This window comes from Cyprinodon variegatus, unplaced genomic scaffold (genome assembly GCF_000732505.1).
Source record: "Cyprinodon variegatus isolate N-32 unplaced genomic scaffold, C_variegatus-1.0 Scaffold112, whole genome shotgun sequence".
NCBI classification, from domain to species: Eukaryota; Metazoa; Chordata; class Actinopteri; order Cyprinodontiformes; family Cyprinodontidae; genus Cyprinodon; species Cyprinodon variegatus.
In genome coordinates, this window is record NW_015150565.1 from 1,286,842 (window position 1) to 1,306,859 (window position 20,018).

The following is a 20,018-nucleotide window of genomic DNA, read 5'->3' on the forward strand; positions in this document are numbered from 1 at the left end:
CCTGTATCCCAGAAAAGGATAAATAACAATATTAAATGCTTCAGTAATTTAGGATTTTTGAATCATCCTGATCCAGCAATTCTTACACAATTGAAAAAGTTAGAAAAAAATCCATACATCTATTAACATAGTGAGAGTACAAAAAACAACTTTTAAATGCTACAATATATATTCGTAATAAACATGTATTAAAAAAGCATATAAATACAAATTTTTTGGTCTTTCCGTTTAGTGATAGTCAGGTACTCTAAGGTGAAGATCCTAATTAGCTCAGTTACTGTATCTTCAAGAACCAAAATTGTTACAGTATATATATTAATTAAATTAATTTTCTTTCTAAAGATTTCACTTCTTCAAATTTTTATAAGAATTAGAGTTCTGTGACAATTTTCAGCATCCTATCGGTATAGAGCTCTATGGATTTTATGCCAAAAGACCCCTGTGGGTTGGACAACCATGTGTCCGTTCAGGTAAGTACATTTCCTCTTCAGCCTCCTCATGAGGTAAAATGGAGACAGGTGATGAAAGATCTCCTCCAAAAACTTAGGAATGAATTTATTCTTTGCTCATCAAACAGAAAAAAGCTGGATGAGGTCAGACAAGACTATTAAAGACAGAATTACCAATTGCAATGTGCTGTCCAAGCAATACACCCTTAGCAATATATTCTATTATAGTGCAGCATGTCCTTTAATCTTAAATAGACACACTGAATGAGGTCAGTCTGTAGATCACAAGTACAAACCAATGAGTTTTTGAGCCTGGTTAACTCAGTTAGTAGAGCATGAGACTTTAAATCTCAGGGTCATGGGCTCAAGTCCCATGTTAGGCAAGCCAATATTAGGGAAGTGTCAGTCTAGTGGTTAGGGCATTGCACTTGGACTCCAGAGGTTTTGAGTTTAACAGTCTGCCACTCTGGGTTCTTCAGCAAGACCCTTAACCCAAAACTGCTCCCTTGGCGCCACACAATGGCAGCCAACTGCTCTCCAAGGCGATGGGTTAAATGCAGAGAGTTCATTTTGTTGCTTTGTACTTGTGACAGTGTGGTGACAATAAAGTTGAATTCTGTTCTATTCTATTCTTATATAGTGGAACATCTTATATGTTGTAACACTGCTCTTAAATTAAATGATTAATAAACCCATGTTATCCAAATCAGGATATTCTTAACTTAGCCAACTCTACTCATGATAATCCTTTAAATAAACTAATTGGTGTTTTACAGTAAAAGTTTTCTTAATTTCTTTTTAACGTGTATAAATTGGTTTTAAAATAAACCTTGGAAGCAAAAAAGTTAATAAAACTCCAGATTTTGAACAATATAAGTATAACATCTCTTACATTTTTATTTATATCTGATGGCTGAACAGGATCATTTGTGACCTTTAATCTCCTCCTTTTTTAAGTCGCTCCAAGCAAGTTATTATGATTTGTTACAAATTTGGAACAATTTTCCACCAGATATCCTTTCTGATGCTAGCAGGATTTAAAACAGATCCCCTTAGATTACAGCCAGTCTTTTACCACTAAATTTTGAGAAAAATAAATATTCAAGAGCCTACGCACCTGAAATTGGATAGCAATCATACATGGCCTAAAACTGTCTAAGACGGGTAGAAACTGGATGTAAAAAACACATTTACAGTAATCAGATTTTTAGCACATCAGCACTACATTTATCAGACCTGTAGAAATCAAAATTAGTGGTTAGTGCAGATGATCTTGGGAAACAAAGGAAAACTAAGGAAAGGAAACTTAGAAAAGATGTCATAAAGACATTTTTTTTCTATATGCATGTAAGTTCTTCTATTCTTTATAGTTCTCTTTTAAAGGTATAGTGGAGGATTTTCGTGAATTTTCTAAAAGACCCACCCTCTCCACTTTCAAAACAAAATGCACATACACAAAACTGTGCCAGAGCATGCATGAGCCCATTTCTCCTCGTGCACACTCTATTTAAAAGCTGCTGTTTGCATCACTAATACAAGCTTACTTTCCAAAAAAGAATTTGCAGTTTTTCCACTATGTCAGACTCACCACTGATAAGTGAAAGTGGGTACGAGCACATAGGGCAGCCTTATGTAAATATATTACTAAAATGATTGACAGTTATTAGGACCACTTATTTTGACGATCCTTCTGGAAAAAGAACATCCTCCACTATACCTTTAAGCATTTTTACAGCTCTGTTAGATATCTCTGTGTCCTTCTGGTCCAGTCAGCAGGTCTGTGTTCTCAGTGACAGCATCTCCTGCCTGCAGTGCTCTCCTGACGTTCTGCCAGAAAACCCCTGGGTGTTGAGCAGCCTGAGGCCAGCTAAGGTAGGTACGTTCCTTCACCAGCTTCCTCATGCGGTAAAATGGAGAGAGATGATGAGGAGGGATATCCTCCAAAAACAGCAGAATCAGCACATCCTTCTTCTCATCAAAGAGACGAAAGCTAGAAGAAGACATACAGAGGAGAACTCATGTTGATACACCTTAATTTATGCTTTTGCACTTTTGTGTAGGAACTAAATAAGATATATGGAAACTGTCATCCATTGATTGAATGACTAATTAATATTTCAAATAATAAAACAATTCAGTTTCTCTAGACTGCATGTTTTTTTCAAAAATAATCCTAGAATCATAAAGTTTCATAAGTCCCCTGGATGGTTTCTTCTTGTTGGAATGTTCCATCTTTTCTCTTCTTTTTCACTCTTTGGAGTAAAGGTCAAATACATCTCTTTGAAATTCATAGGGTGTCAAATTACAGATTTCACCATAACTGCCATAGCCTAATTAAGAATATCCACATCAGTGAACGACTTTTTGCACTTTTTTGACAATCAAAATTTTTCAGCTTTCTTTATGGTTTTTTTTTTTACTAAGGTTGTTGTTTCTGTAGGGCACACTTCAGCTCTTATATTTTAACTTTACGAAGGTTCTTTTGTCAATAAATCCAGAAGTTGCTGTGCATTTCAGAAAAATGTTGATCAACATCTATATTCTACATTAGGAGGATACTTCCACTGCATTCTCAAAATTGTAATTCACATAAATGTATATATATATTTTTCCTGATTTCTTTATTTAAATTGAATGGAATTGTATATTAAAAGTGATACCTTGCCATTTGGATCTCTCTGGAGCACCATTCACTCTGCAAGTAGTTTCGGCTGATGACACAGATAGTCTTCCTGCTGCCATAAATGGCATCAGTAATGTTCTCTATGATGGGTTTACCTGTGCGAACCAAAAAATGTCAGACATTAGTATTTCTTTTTTTTCCCCGTATACGCACTTTGGTGGTACAATTGTGTTGCTAAAAAAAATTTATTACTGTTTTAACCAAAAGATATTAAAGTATTTTATTTATATAAAAATAATAGTGTCAAGTAACTCTCAGAATTTAACAAGTTTAGAAAGTACTCAACATGTTACTCCAAAATAGATTATTTTTATAAATCTGATTGATGAGAACAATATTTAATCTAATAATTTCAGGCTTTTTATTTATATAAACAAAGCAAATAAGTTTAGACCAAAGTTTACCTGGTTGGAAGTCTCTGTGGTGCAGACAGAGTTTCCAGCCCTGCTCTTCCTCCAACACTGGAAGCAACTCTCTGTAAACCCAGTGCTCATCATGGATGTTGTACGACACAAAGGCGTCAAAATTATGATTGTTCTGCTTCTTTTTTTTGTTCTCATAGAGATAGGCTAGGAACAGGTGGAAGGTGTAGATTAAATGCCATCTCAGGAAGTTATATATGAAAGATGTAAGAAGAGTAAGAACAACCAGAGAAGTGCTTGAAATGAAGTAGACAAAGCTGAAATCCTTCCAACAAGACTGGATGTCAAAGTCTAGCAATAAGTTTCCCTGCTTGTTTAATGGATAGGAACATTTATACTGATGTGCGTTTACCACCTGTGTTTGCTTGTTGTTCTTTAACCATTGAATGAAACCTATGTTCGAGCAGTCGCATGTGAATGGGTTGTTGCTAAGGTTCAGGTATGTTAGAGAAGGGAGAAATTGGAAGACTGCATCATCAATCACATTGATATCATTGCCAGTCATTTTCAGATATCTAAGTGCAGAAAGATTGGCAAGTTTCAGGAAATCCAAAGACTTTATATTTGTCTCTGAGAGATCAAGAGTCTTTAGATGTGGGATTGGGTGAAAGAGGTCAGAATCCAAATTTGACAAATCAGTCATTGTTAGAGCCAAGCTCTCGAGGTGTTTATTGAACTTAAATGTGTCATTATTTGGATCCTTTAAATTAACATTCACAGCCCTAAAACTCTGTAAATATTTCATAGTCTTAAGCATTCTAACTGGTAAACTGCAAAAACTGGGATATTCGTGGCCTTTGCAGATTATACTAAGTGTTTTCAAAGATGTTATGCTGAAAAAAAATGTATTCCCATTTGATTGAAGATTTTTGTCACCAGCAAATAAATGGATTGTCATATTTTCCAAATGGTTTAGTCCCCTGAACGTAGCTTCAAAATGAGAAAGAGATACATTAAGAGTTTCCAGGTTTTTTAGCTCCTGAAATGATCTATGTTTCACTCTCCCCATTCTATCTCTTACCACATTTAAAACTTTTAGATTACCCAACGCTTGAAAATAACCATAGTCAATGTAAAATACTTTGTTATCACTTATATCCAAGATCTCGAGGTTAAAGAGGGAAAACTGAAAGGTCTCTCCAACAGCCTTTAGCTGATTGTTACTTAGATTTAGAAGCTTTAGTTCATTAAGATTCTCTAAGACGCATCTTTCAAGCTTGCCAATCCGGTTACTGTGAAGGTAAAGCTCGGTAAGTTGTGTTGTGTTTAAAAAATCATCGCAATTCAAATCTGAAATAATATTGTTATCTAATTTTAAGATTTGAAGTGAAGAGAGGCTTCTTATGTCATATGGGACTTTGCTGAGCTGGTTGGTGCTCACATTTAGGGAACGCAGTTGCCTCATTGATCTTACCGAGCCTTCTGACAGTTCATCTATTTCTGTAAAAAACAGATCAAGCTCTGTAAGCTGTGAGCATGGGGCAAGTTTTGACGTGGAACCATGTAGAATGCTGAAAATATCAAGCTTCCTCAGAGTTGGTATTTTGCAAACTGCGGACAATAATCCATCCCTAATCCACTCATGCAAGAATTGCAGTCTGAGATATCTCAGCGACTGGAAGCTCTTTAGGACCTTGTGCACTCCTTTAAAGGAAAGCACAGGTTCAACAAGAAACAGTGTGTTTACATGTCTGAGTATAGTTTTGTCAGGTATGTTCCATTTAAGGACATCATATTGTCCAGCAGCAGAAAGGTTGATCTTTTCAAGGTAAGGAAACACCGGAGTTGTGATACTGAACATTTTCAGGTTACAACCAGAAATTGCAAACTCTTTCAGACTTGAGGAGAAGTTTAGGGTGAGGTCTTTGGTCTCAAAGGTAAGATTCTGGTATCCGTTTAAGTTAAGTATCTGTAATTGTGGTAGCTGTAGGATGGGCTGAATATAAATAACTTGACCAATGAAGTTGTTTTCCAAATCCAGAGTTTGTAACCTGGTCAGAAACTGGAAGGAAGAGTTGTGAATGAACTCAATGTAATTGTTACTGAGGTCAAGCACTGTAAGGTTGGACAGCCCCTGGAACATGTTAGCCTCTAGGTTGACTAATTTGTTATCGCCCATGTTAAGTGTTTCAAGTGAAACTAAGTCATTGAATGAACCATCTTCCACAGAGGAAATCTGATTGTGTCCCAGATTTAAAATTCTTAGCTTTGACATCTCAGATAAATCTTCTTTGTTAATTTTCTGAATCAAATTATTTGATAGTTGGACTGAAACTGCATCTTTCGGAATGCTAGTAGGAATGGTCACTTGTTCCTGGTAGGCACAATCAAAGTAAACATCAGAAGAGGGGCTCTCCTTGTAAAGTATAGTACAATTTCTCAGTGTATATCCGAATGAAGGTTCAGTAGGAAATAATAAACAGAGAAGTATTGGAATAAATTGTGAAGGCAGGCCATGCGTAATGAACATCCTTAATGGCGTAGTGAGGATGCTGTTGAAGTGGTATCTGTTTCACTGGTGATCTGTGTAAGACATAAATTAAAACACATTAATACCATATATACAGTCATATTCAATAAACGACAAAACTATGTAAATGATCTCTTGCTCTACAACATAAATAACTGTATAGATTAGCTACATATAGATATATATATATAATTCTGTAAATTACGATGATTTCACTCGTCTTTCAAAAAAAAAAATATATAGGTAGATAGATAGAATACTACAGTATATATCAAATAAAAATATTTTCTTAATTCATAAAATTTGGTTGAAAGAGAAGTTTTTAATCCACTGTGAATTTCTGAACATGGTCTAAGACAGTCGTCTGTTGAGGTGTGGGTGGGGCTAATTAACTACCAACCAGCTAGACAGAATATTTCAAATGCAGGACACAGAGTTTTGGGAAGCGGGAGAGGCAAAGAGAGAAGAAGTGGACCTATAAGCAAAAATGGAAGAGGATTTTGTGGAACTGAGACGACTTGCATAACATGGTGTTGATCCCAAAGGTTGTGAGATGTTAAGTAAAAACTTTTCCTTTTCATCCCCTGCTGGATTGTTTTAAATTAAACATATTTCAAGGAATACGAATACTCTTTTGGACTTTTAGGTGAAGAATCTGTTTTTATTATAAAGAGCCCTATCACTTGACATGTCTTTCTATGCCAATAGCAATAGCTACAGTGAGCTGGTGCCTGCATGGAATGGTAGGGGTGCAGGGGAGTCCTCCATGTTGGCATTGCATGGTCTAGCTGCTGGGGTCAGACATGGAGATCAGTTTCCAGGCTTGGCCTGTCTGACTAAATCCGGTCAGGGTAGTTCATTTCTCCACAACTTATTCTGTGCCTCTGTCCTGAGGGCTGCCACTTCTGTGTGTCTACCATGAACTACCTCTGTACAGGGCATAGGGCTGGCTTTGGGTAATTCCTTGTGTCTGGCAGCCTGGGGCTGAAGCATCCTTTAACGAATAGATCTACTTGCTCCTTGCTGCTCTTAGGTGGTGTGGATTACAAGTGTAGCACCATGATTTATGTTCAGTCAGTTTCTTTTCAATAAAAGCATTGCCTATCTGTGTTTCACTGACTCTGCCTATGTCATGGAGCATCTCTTTTTTCCACTTCTTATAACTCTTCCTTAAGCAGTAGTGCTAATATATATTACTGCTTAGTTTTAGGGGTGTGTAAAAAAACAAACAATTAATAAAAAGATTTTCCAATTCTAAATCAATTCTGATAAAATTCCTGAAGATCAACAAATTCAACCAAGATAAAAAAAAAAAGATTTTTCCATCATCCTTACAGCTGCCATTACTGTAGCTAAAATGACTGATTAATTTGTTGTTGGATGTCCATACTAGTATCAATATTTTGCATAAAACACAGTCATGAAATTTGGCTGAAAGCTGAAAATATCCAACTTGAGATTAGATGGGATTGGATCTGATTGCAAAACATTTAGAAAAAAAATTCTATATCTATCGATTTAACTGATAAAATTTGAATCTATATTGATTTAATGACTTTAGTGATCTTACAGTGGAGAAATGTACTCGTTACATCAGCTCAAATCGTCAAAAGAGAAGAAGAATATGCCAAAGAAAGAAAAAGGTGCATGGGATATATCTAGTAGCCAGCTTTTTTTCAATAGCAGGATTATTATATAAAGTTATTGCACAGGGTTTAACATTTAGAAAAACAGGTTATTGCACAGGGTATCACATAGTAATTATACAATAAACCTGGCATAAACCAGATTGAGATGTGTAGTTCAATCAAATTCTAATTGGTATCAATCTGAAAAAGCCTCATGCAGGAAGTGTTCGCAAAAGGGAATCCCATTCAGTACAATTCTTCAAGCTTATTGGGTACCTGCCTCCAATGTTGAGGTTTTAGCCAATCAGAGCAGGAGTAACAGCTGAGATGTATCACATTCTTTATTAGTTTCATAAGTAGGGAAGTTAACTGATAAATCAAACTCTTTCTAACTCCTGTCAGGAGCAATGCACAGACATATTACCATCCACAAAGACACAAATCGTGTCCTTTTCGTCAGTTTAAAAAAAAAAAAGAAATAGTATTGTCTGAAAAATTTCTATATCGAGCATAATGATCCGGTTGGGCTCTGACAAGATTTATTTTCAGAAGTTTGTGATTTAAGAAATCTTGTGAGAATTAATTTTGCTTGCAAGGAAATCTGTACACAGCCCTGCTTAGTTTGTCCTAAAAGCCAATACTAGTTTATCTTGTATGTAACTGTATTAAATCTAGCATATTGACCAAAACTGCCCTGGAACATTTTGGCAACCATTAGTGAATTTATTACTGGAAACACCATGATAGGATATAAAAAAAAATGTGTAACAACAAATATTGAATTTATTAACGAATATAAATTTATGTGATGAAACTTTTTGTCTCGCGATAAGGTCTACTTTCCAGGTCAAATGTTATTGGGCAGTGGCACGGAATGAAACTGTGATGAGTGGAAACATGCTATTTAAGCTACTTGGTAATCATAAATATAGTTTAGTTGCTGTAATAATATGTTTCGTGTTGTGTTAAGGCATTCCTTCATAAACAGTGTTTCCATTGATAATAAAGAAGGACATAAATTATTTCCCTCATTCTATTTTTGAATTAAAATAGAATAAGAAAATCAATAAATTCTATGTTTAACTGTATTGTTTTTTGTTTTTTGTTTTTTTTTTTACAATATTTTCTTATCTTTCAAAAGGTACCAGGTTTCCATGAAAAAAAAAGAAAAACTCGAAAAATGTTTCAATTAAAATAATAATTTAAATCCACCAGGAGGGGAAATAATTTAGCTTTTAAAAGTTTCTAATTAAAAGCTTTCCATACAAGGGTTAACAATAGAATTTTATGACATTTCAAAGAAGACTTCATTCTTTAATTCTGTCAATCCCATCAACTTTGCCAGGGGACAGAAACCCCCCTCAGGTCTATTCAAGATGGGTAAGCATATCAGAAAAAAATATATTCCAACATAATTGGTAAATTAACTGTAATCAAACACTGCCGGGTGAAAGGGCGAAATAATGTTACTGAAGGACAAGAAAAGTAGGAAGAAATATTTTGTTTAAATTATTTCAAACACAGAATCATTGCAGCTTATTAAATGATCTAATCTGCATTTCTTCAGTTGCTTACAATTAGTGTTGGAGAGAAACTAACTTAATGAAGAAGCTTTAGGAGTCTTTGAAAAAGTATGCATTAACAGATAAGCAAATGTTTTTAATACTTACTGTAGGACATCAGATCTGCATCTTCTTCCAAGCCAGTTTGATCAGTGATGTCCTAAGTTCAGTTGTTTTGAACTTGGAAAAAAACCCTAAAAGCCGTTGTTGTCTTGTTCCTCATCATTGTTATTACTTCAGTTTTTTGGGGTCAACACATAGAAGGCATTTTAACAAAAAATGTATTGGCACATGAAAGTACATGGCTTGAGGTGTTTTATGAAATAAGTTCCTTTGTCTTTAAAACGGATCAGCTATGTTGTTCCCCTCGGGACAATCTGGTATTTTATTGGCAGATTTCAGTAATAAATATTGGTTAAAATATGGTTAAAACTAAAATACATTATGGTGTTATTTTTTCCCTCATGTCTTAAAGCATTATTGCTGTCTACTTTTGATTTAAGTACAAAATAATGCAGAACAAAATTTTCAAGGTGTGGTGTCATCAGTGACTTGGATCTGATAAAGTATTTGATGAGGAGTAAAAAAAGAAAGAATAACTTAAGAGGGGCAGCAAATCTGTTTACCACCTTAGCACATCTTATGAGGTATCCTGAGCTATATTTACTGTTTTAAGACAAAATGTGAGCATCATATTATAACATGAATAGATGTTTCTCAAACTGGCTGTTTATCTAGCATTATCCCAAGTGTAAATGTAACCTTTATCAAGGTTTCTAATAGTTATCTAAAAGAAAAATGTATGGCAGTTGTGGAGAATCTGGGGCTGAATTTGTTAAATCTCAGTTCATCTAATCTCTCAAAATTTCAAGTGTTCAATCTTTGCTTTACACATACCAGCCACATCCAAATCTACATTAATAAGGTTATGATTTTAATTTCTTTCACAATTAGCATGGTAGTTATCACCTAGTACTGCAACATATCATGTGATTTTCCCTGGCTTCCCCTTTAATTTAAAACACAAGATTTAAATGCACCATATATTAATGTGTTTCATTGTTCTGTCTGTGGTTTTCTGTTAATTGTATTGATTAGTTCCTCTAAAAAAAAAAAACTTGGCCAACATGTCAAAATACAAACTTCCTACCTATGTATGAGTTTGTGAAGCAATTGTTTTTTTACTGAAATATATGCAAAGCATCCATAATTCAGAGATGAGGAAGATAAAGATACAAAAGCTATAGTAAAGGTAACTTTGTTGATTTTTGTTGTTTTTTCTTAGAAACTTTATTCCAATCAGATTTTATGATCTGATTGAATAGTCTCTGTAAAGTGTATTGAGATGATGTGTTGGAAATTGGCATTATATTTAAAAACTCTGTTTAATTAAATTTAGTATTTTATGTATCACAAACCATCTTTCATCTTAACGACTCACTGAATCAATGTAGTGATGGGCCGTGGAGTTATTAGCGTAAACTGAAGTGTCATCTGAGCTGGATTACTTGAATGAACTAAAAAAAAAAATTGTGTGAAAAGATTCATTTATCAAATCATTAAAACTACATTTTTGGTTTTACAGTTAAGCTGGGCAATAAGCTTAGTTTCTTCAGGCAAACTGAATGTGCCACTGAGCTTAAACCATTTTCTGTTGCTTTAAATTTAAAACAAGCAATAAGCATGGCTTTATTGACTTAGGTGTGCTAATCATAAAAACTTCAGCCTTTTACATTCCTTACAGGTAACAATGTAACAAAGATCACAAAGATTTTTTTCTCAAATGATCTTATTTTTAACATCTGGCAACTGCAATTTTGTTAACTCAAGTGAAAATGACAATCGAATTTCAGATCTTAAAGATACATTTCCAGATATCTATAGCATGAATCATTATATTTTCTATTCCAGACCATGTCTATCCATCTCATTTAATTGGAGTCGTGTAATAGTAAGTGACACAGCATTGGTTTCAGTGTGATTCACTCACTGCACGAATCAGGGCATTATTTGTTCCTTCACTGACTTGTTCTAGCACACAGCTTTAGCTTTAGGACAAGCAAAACAGCGCGATTCGTACACTAGGTGAGCCAGACAGTGAAACTCCACTCAGCACCAGTATAAATGAATCAGCACTTAAATTGTGCAACTGAATCATCACTGTCTTAAAATAAAGCAACAAATCATTACTGATCAGTGCAGTAAAAGACTGAGTAAATCAGCACCATTACATGTAAATATTACTAGGCAAATCACTATTTTCCCCTGTGTCCAGTAGGTCGGCTTGGTGAATCTTGGGTTAGGCCGATAAAATGTTGTATGTTGACTTGGAGTAACAAATGTCATGCTGATTATCAAAGTTTCACACACTTTGATATACCTAAACTGAAAAAGTAATGCATCAGTAAATGACAGTGATTCAGATTTTTTTTTTTCTCACAAAAATAATTTTATGTTTAAACATCTTATTAATGGTTTGTCAAACACTAAAATCTTTATCCATTTATAGGTAGATTTTGGCAGCAGTGACCTATTTGGATCATAAGACTTTTATGGTCCTAATTCAGTTGAATGCCTTTAAGATTTTATTTCAGTTCATATATAAAATTGCCTGCGATGCATTGGCCACCTGACAGTGTCAGGTTTGGTGGAAGTCAATTGAAAAACCAAATGCAGAGATAGGGAGGCAGATTTAATAACATGCAGATGGCAACAGAAGCACAAATCTCACTGCTCAAAAGGGCACAAAAGCGCATGTACTTCCTGTGGAGGATTAGGAGAGCCAAACTTCCCCACCCATCCTCACAACCTTCTACAGAAGCTCCATAAAGAGAGTTCTGACCAGCTATATCTATGAGGCTGTAGCGTCCCAGCGCCGCGTGCCCAGAGCCCGGAACATCATCATTCCCTCACACCCCCACCATGGACTGTTCTCCCTGCTGCCCTCTGGGAAGAGGCCTCGCAGCATTCGATGCAGGTCCAGCAGATTTTGAAACTTCTTCCCCACCGCCATTAAACATTTGAACTGATGAGAAAACTCTAAATCATGTCACAGACTCTGCATCACACTGACAACACCAAACCACAACACTGCATATTTGCAACATATATATTTAATGCTCTGAACTTCCATATCAATGCGTTTTTTTACACTGTGTTTTTTCCCCCACACTGTTTACTTTTGATCACTGCTGCACTTTAAGAAATGGAAATGTCATCAAAAATTTTGTTTTGTATACAATCTGTATATACAAAATGACAAAAAAAATTGTCAAAGTCAAGAAATATTGTAGCTATCTCCCGAATTCTACAATAGTGTCCTCTGTATTGTTTACATTGAAAAAGTGAACTTTTTGTTATATTTACCAAATGAAAATGTGTGAAAAGGATAATCACTCTATAAAAAACTCAAAAAAGAAGATCTGTTTAGTGTTCATTTATTTTGTAAATATGCCTTAATAACAAAATGAACTGCTTAAATTACCTACTTGCGGTTTACTACTTGATGAGACTTTTAATTTTCAGGTTGTTTTGTGTAAATCGGGAAGCTTTGTTAATATGATTTAAAATGAAAGTAAAAATTTTAAATAGTTTTTCAGGTTTCATGAAATCTATGGCAAACTGTTTAGGACACAGAGATCATAAATCCGAAACTAGTAGGTCTGTCTGGTTGGACTCAAGGAACAGGTTAGAAAAACCAAATGAATGGTTTGCAGTCATTTTTTATTTTAACACTACATTTCTTTCAAAACATTACATTAAGAAAATAAGTACACAAAAACTTAGAAAACTTGGTACTTTAAAAAAGTTTTGATATTGACATGAATGATTTCATAATATCCATGAAATATCATCTGTTTATTATAAAATGCAAAATTCTGTTCCTTGAAAGAGTAGAATAGTCAGAATGGAAGCTCAAAAGCTTAACAAATCATGTAGAATAATTATATATAGTACACATTATATAAACATGAGAAAAAAAAATAAAAACATTTAAACAAGATGACACAAATCTTTACTAAATTGTACATATAGAGATTTCGGTCAAATTAGCCTAAATTATGCCTAAGTCAATAATTAACTGTTGTCAATGACAAAAAGCAAGATGTTCTGAAATCCTTGCTAAGCCAAACCTGTTGAATATTTCCAATTGAAGTTATAAATAGATCAAAGCATTTTTCCACTTAAATGTGAATTTTACCTTGTGGTTCTTCCATATATATCTCAAAGCAAAATGACCTTCTTCTCTTGATCTCTCACTATGAAAATCTTTTTTTTTTTTTTTTGCTGCAAACTATTACGATTGGCTTTTAATAACCTTTCAGGTTTGCTGCTGTTCTTAGCAAATCGTCGGTCTACTCAGCAAATCTGAGCCCTAGGTAACCCTGTCCCCTGCTTGCAGCGCTCTCATGACGTTCTGCCAGAAGACTCCTGGGTGCTGCACAGTCTTAGGCCAGCTTAGGTAGGTGCATTTCTTTACCAGCTGTCTCACACCATAATACAGAGACAGATGATTAGAAGGGATGTCCTCCAAAAACAGCAGGATCAGCACATTCTTCTGCTCATCAAACAGTCGAAAACTTTAATTGGAAGAAAGAGAAACTTTATTTGTACTACAGATGACTCAATGCTTATAGTTTTTTTTATAATGTAAGACCTCTAAACAGAAAACCTGTGACAGATGTTTTCTTTATGCATGTTACCAAGTTACTACTGTATAACCAAAAATGTAGAGAAGCCTCTTAATCATGCCATTTAAATATACAACTCTCAGGCAGTTAGCATTCACAGTGGTGTGAAAATAATAACTTTGATAACCTCAGTTCTTTGCTTTGGGTCATACTTAAAGTACATGTAAAGTAGCAATAAATATGTATTTCAGATCATCAAACAAAAGGGGTTACACTTTGCAAAAACCATCAAAACCGTAATTTATAAATGTTAAAGGCACCATTTATTAACAATTAGTAGTTTAATAATGTTTGATAAGAATTTATAAACTACAGCTTATCTAGATCATTTATTCAGGTAATAAGCCTACTAATGTTAGGGAAAGGGTAACTCGACCATGACAGAGCAAGCTAATTAAAAATAAAGGCTAGGTTACGGTCTTAAGTCCACTGATGTTAGGGATAAACTAACATGGCAGGACAATATTATCTATTTACCTTTTATATATAGTATACATGCAGTTTATAAAGGACATTATTTTTAAACATGAATAAACTGTTCTTTACCATTTACTGTATAAATGAGGGTTATTGTAAAGTGTTACCACAAATATTATCATCAGATGAGGGTGACCCAACAAAAATAAAAAACATCAGATTTTTAAACAAATATTTCATTACAAAAGTTATAGGTCAAACTGGACCTATGTGAAAAAAATCTAATACACATATTTGTTAAATAATTCATTTGTTGTGTAAAAAATGGGGTAACTGCAAAAAATGGGGAAAATATCTCAAAAGCAATATATTATATCTTGATCTTAGAAAAAAACTAAAGAGAAGTAAAGTTGTTGAAATCTATCAGTCTATAGAGGGTACACAGTTCCTGAGTTTTTTCTATGGCTTTGCAACAATAAGAGGACACGGTATCAATATATTATATACATAAACATATAATTATTAATGGAACAAACATGAAAAAGGGGCAAACCATGTGAAAAGTGGCTGACCTGTCATGATAACTCCAAGCCTACATCAACTAAGTGAAGGGGTCACCAAAGAACCCAGAACAATGTCTTAATTCGCTGATTAATGTTGACCGAAACTGAAGCCAAAATCATCAAACACTTGAATAAAAACGCCTTTAAGGCGGATATGCAAAGCTAACACTTCTGTTGACCACGAGAACAGTTTTTCCCCATCCACTACCGGCCTTATCAACAAGGCCCAGAGACCCCCGTGACACTGACACTGCCTCTCTCCCTCCCCTGTTCAGGACTTAGAAGCTACACCAATATATTGTACATAGTGTATTGTATGTTTTATATTGTATATAACTATAGATTTTGTATTCTGTATACATATCTAACTTGTCTGCACCATAATTCTGATTCTGACAAAACAGATGTATTAATTTTTCTTAGGCAAGGCAGCTTAGTAAAGTCAGTGAAATCAAAACTGCTCTATAAAATCCTAAAGAAGACTGACTTGCAATTGGTTTGTGATTTTTAGCAGAAGCATAAAGGACAAGGGATCCCAGCAAATCTTCCACTTGCAAACTCCAAAGATTATAGAGTGACAATGACTAAGTCAAATCACCCCAATCAGCACTTTAGGCTGTCCTCCTTGTGTTTGCCTTTTTATGTCAACTTACCTCTTTAGTAGTGAAATAAGGCTTTCATTATATGAACTCCCAATAACATGAACTTTGATGGAAAAAAAAAAATCAGGCCCAAGCTTTAACTTTGCTGTTCATGTCTAGAGCTTCAATGTCTTTACAAAATGTTGTCTTTTTGCTGCCATGTATTTTGAAAAGTGCACCCTCATAAAATACAATCAGAATTTATGTCACTTACCCCAAGGCAGTGTTTTTAAAACCTGAAGTAGTCATTTCTAAAAATTTTGTTGAAACACAGGAATGTGCATTTTTTAAAAACTTATTTAAATGTTATCTGAAGGCAGTAGCCTAACCTTGCCATTTGAATCTCACTTGAGCACCATTCACTCTTGAGGTAGTGGCGGCTGATCACACAGATGGTCTTCCTGCTGCCATAGATTGCATCTGTGATGTTTTCTATGATAGGTTTACCTGTGAAAACAACCGCTACAGTAAATTTGCTGTCTTTAAAAATAGCATTCATTGTCTTATGTTAAAAAACAAACATATGTTAAAAAAGAGTGATTTAAGTTTGTATATCTATATTTACCCCACAATGAGAGGTATTATTCTCCCTATTTAAGAAACTACTTGTAAACAAAAAAAAAAAAAAAAATCACATCAACTTTAAAAGAATATCTTTTTAGATCAAGGGTAGCTATTTACACTTTGCTGACAGATAAAGATATTTTTTTCATTGCAAAGCTGTGCTTTGCAATCTGTTACATTTGCTATAGGAAGTCCCTCCGATTCGCAGTGAGTTTGAGGCTTTATATAGACTCACTGCGAATCCAGACATTTGAATTGAGTGAGCTTCCTGGACGGGAAGCGAAATGTCTTCAAACCTTGGAAACCAAGTCCAGTGTATTGTTTTTTAAACTTTTACAGAATGACTATGACCTGGATGACTGAGAATCTTCATCAGCATATTGCTATAGGAAGGTTTTAGCACACAAAGGCTTATAGCTCCTGTCCATGTGTCTCTCCATTATTTACTTCAGATCTCCATCTCACTGCTTAAGCAGCAAAGCTCACCCAGTGTGATGTCATCATCAGACATGCAGTGGTGGGGGACACTGGCCATGCAGCTTGCCATCAGGGGGTTAGACACTTGGCTTTTCACTCAAATGGGAAAAGAGCCAAAAGCCCATTGTTAGCGGCTTAATCCGATAAAAAAACAACATGGGTTTTCAGTGGGAAAGTGGCTTTAGTGTCAACTCTTTGAGGACCACCCTGTGTAGATTTTTTTTGTTTGTTTGTTTATAAAGGTGACAGATCTAAATGATCTTTGCTGCATACTTTGGTTTGTTGTCCTGCTGCAAAAAAAAATAATAAAAAATTGGGGCTAGTCCTATCCCTCCCTAATTTCCTGATAGATGATTATCTACTTCTTTCTGTTATCTTTTATGTATAATCTTAAAGGTATGAAAGAAGATTTTTTTTAGAGATTAAGTGTTCAGATTCATTGAAAATTATTTAATTGATGGCTGGCATTCTTGCACAAAAAAATATTGAAATCAATAGACCCTGGCCATAAATTACATTTAATTCACTAGTAAGTACTGTTTAAATTTTTTTAATTCTAAAATATGTACAGTCAAAAACGTATAAAGGCAGGACACTTTACGGCTTCTCTAGGTGAAATGTAAAATCATCGGTGGAGGCATTTTCTGCATAGATAGGGGGTACTGACGCATACGTACCATCCAAAAATACACAAACAGCCGTTGGACATCTTCCACCACATAATCCACTTTCCTGCCTTTAAGCCCTAAACTCAATTAGAACATCCACAATGCTTCACTCTTGCCTGCAGGCATGTATTGTACCACTCTCCAGCCAGTTGGCAAGCAGGCTTCCTTTTTTACACATAAATACTTCCAATTTTTACTCATTAGTTGAGAGAAACTGCTGCTATCTTTCTTCATCGCAGTTCTTATGTACTTTGTTTCCATTTTGACATTTTGCTTCCCACTCAAGAAGCTTTTTCATTTCTAAATGTCCGGAATAGCGTTGAGTACGTGGTTTTATGCAGTAGCCCAACAATGTTTCTGTGCATAGTTAAGTCCCCTTTCCTCGTTTAACTGTCCAATATTTGGCTTTTTGGCTTCAACTCCTCTATGAAGACTACCTCTTGCTGGACATACTCAGACAGTAGATGAATGTACTTGAGTCCAACTGAATTATTCCTGTTGTAAGCTGATGGCCTTATACTGGACATCATAAGACTTTGAAGGAAAAACACATTATATGGTTTTGATGTAATTTTCATCTGTTTAGTCTTGTAGACATCTGTTTCCTTGTCTTATCACTATGTTCTATGTTCCTTTGTGCATTTTTAAAAATGTTAGAGTAAACTTTATATCTTAAAACATTCTACTTTGAAATTTTTTTCTGGGAGAGACTTCTTTGTTGATGCAGTGTGACTGGCTGGTGTCTTGTTGTCTTCCTATACTGCACTGAGCCACCTAACATTGGTAATGCAGTTTTGCTGTTCCACAACTTGATTTAATCCTCATACACAGCTTTTTTTCTGTTTCAGTAAATACCTTTGTTTTAACTTTCATGTCACTTTCATTAGCAATAGCACCTGATTGGTGTCAATGGATGATTATAGACCTGACAAATATCCTGAAGTAGCGCAGAGTATATTACTTTACAAGCATAGGGTAGTAACATAAGCTATCAGGTTAATTTAGATTTAATTAGTATGTCTGGAATAAATTATCAGCATGTCTTCAAGCATGCCTTAAACCTTTGCACAGTACTTTTAATCTAGTCATTCTAGAGTCATATCTGTAAATTACAGGGAACTTAAACAGGATCCATTCATGATACATGAAGCCTTGTATAAGAAGTACAAATGACAGATAATTAATTTGAAATCTTATCACCTTAACTCATCTCCCCTTGTATTTTTGTTTCCCTTAAAAAAATTAAATATTCACCAAAACTAAAAGAAAATGTAAATTTGATTTTTTTTCTTACATGTTTATTTGGACTTATTAGACAAGACAAGAAAGACCAGAGATAAATCCAGAGCTTACCTGGTTGGAAGTCTCTATGATGTAGACAAAGTTTCCAGCCCTGCTCTCCCTCCAACACCGGAAGCATCTCTTTGTAAACCCATTCCTCATTGTGAGCATTGTAAGACACAAAGGCATCGTATTGATAAGAGTCTCTATTCGTTCTCTTCCTGGTGTCGTAGAGGAAGGCCAGGAAGCGTTGAAATGTGTAGATCAGTCGCTGCCTCAGGAAGCGGTAGAGCAAGGATGCAAGGAGAGTTAGAACAACGAGACAAGTGCTGAAGATGAAGCAGAAAAAGCCGGGGTCCTCCCAGCATGATTGAACCTGAAAATCTAGCAACAATGTGCCTTGTTTATTTGGAGGAAAGGAGCATTCATACTGATGAGCATTTACTACCTGTGTTTGCTTGTTGTCCTTTACCCATATAATAAAAAGTGCATTTGAGCAGTCACAGGTGAACTGGTTATTGCTCAAGTCCAAGTATGTTAGAGAGGGGAGAGAAGTGAAGAAAGTCTCATTGATTGTAAGAATCTCATTGTTGGTCAGTTTCAGATATCTGAGTGCAGAAAGATTAGCATGCGCCAGAAAATTTAGAGACCTCAGCTTCGAGTCAGAAAGATCTAAGCTCTGCAGGTTTTGGATTGGTCGAAAAAGCTCAGGTTTCAAATCAGACATATCGGTGTTTGATAATGTCAGACTTTTGAGCTGGGGGTTAAATTGAAATGTATCAACATCTGGAGCTTGCTGATAGACATTAACAGCCTTGAATATTTCCAAATAAGTCATTGTGTGTAGCATTTTCATAGCTTCTTTGAGGTAAGTGCTGTAATATTGGCTGCTAGTCACTGTAAGACGTTTTAACAATGTTAGATTCTTTATATTGCCATTTTTATTTGGATAAGCATCTCTAAAAGTAAACCCTTTTCCAAAGTAAGCAGTAAGGTTTTCCAAGTGCTGCAGTCCTTGGAGGTCAGGTTTGTGCCCCAATGGAAATGATACATTTAGGTCCTCCAGGTTTCTCATTTCAGGAAATGTGTTATTTTGCATTAATAGTACATTATCAGATGCCATCTTTAAATGTCTTAAGGACCGTAAACCTTCAAAAGAATTTTCCTCTAGTGCATATATGTCATTTTCACTAATGTCCAAAAACTCAAGCTTATGCAGGGAAACTTTAAATGTATCTCCAAATGACCGCAGTTCATTATAACTCAGATCTAAATGTTTTAGTTCAGCAAGATGCTCAAAGACACATTTATCCAGATTTGCAATTTGGTTTGTGTTCAGATTAAGTTCTGTAAGACGTGTTGTGTTCTCAAAATCCTCACAGTTCAACTTTGAGATGTAATTGTTATCCAAGTGCAAGATTCTAAGGAATGTCAGGCTCCTAATGTCATATGAAACTCTGTTGAGGTTATTGCTGCTTACATTTAGGACCTCCAGCATTTTC

The 20,018-nt window shown here is 35.0% G+C and overlaps 2 protein-coding genes across 2 annotated transcripts; both read right to left on the minus strand.

The window, feature by feature from the left end:
• Nucleotides 1-2,107: 2,107 nt before the first annotated feature.
• On the minus strand, nucleotides 2,108-9,358 carry LOC107084969 (toll-like receptor 13). Its single transcript, XM_015375050.1, has 4 exons — nucleotides 9,323-9,358; nucleotides 3,537-6,077; nucleotides 3,110-3,227; nucleotides 2,108-2,439 (listed from the first exon to the last, which is right to left on the minus strand). Exons 2-4 carry the CDS (start codon nucleotides 6,022-6,024, stop codon nucleotides 2,190-2,192), a joined length of 2,856 nt encoding a protein of 951 aa, XP_015230536.1. The 5' UTR covers nucleotides 6,025-6,077; nucleotides 9,323-9,358; the 3' UTR covers nucleotides 2,108-2,189.
• Nucleotides 9,359-13,568: 4,210 nt separating this feature from the next.
• LOC107084938 (toll-like receptor 13) lies at nucleotides 13,569-19,366 on the minus strand. The gene is made up of 3 exons (XM_015375014.1): nucleotides 18,589-19,366; nucleotides 15,856-15,973; nucleotides 13,569-13,794 (listed from the first exon to the last, which is right to left on the minus strand). The coding sequence occupies exons 1-3, from the start codon at nucleotides 19,364-19,366 to the stop codon at nucleotides 13,590-13,592; spliced, it is 1,101 nt and encodes a 366-aa protein (XP_015230500.1). The 3' UTR covers nucleotides 13,569-13,589.
• Nucleotides 19,367-20,018: the final 652 nt, after the last annotated feature.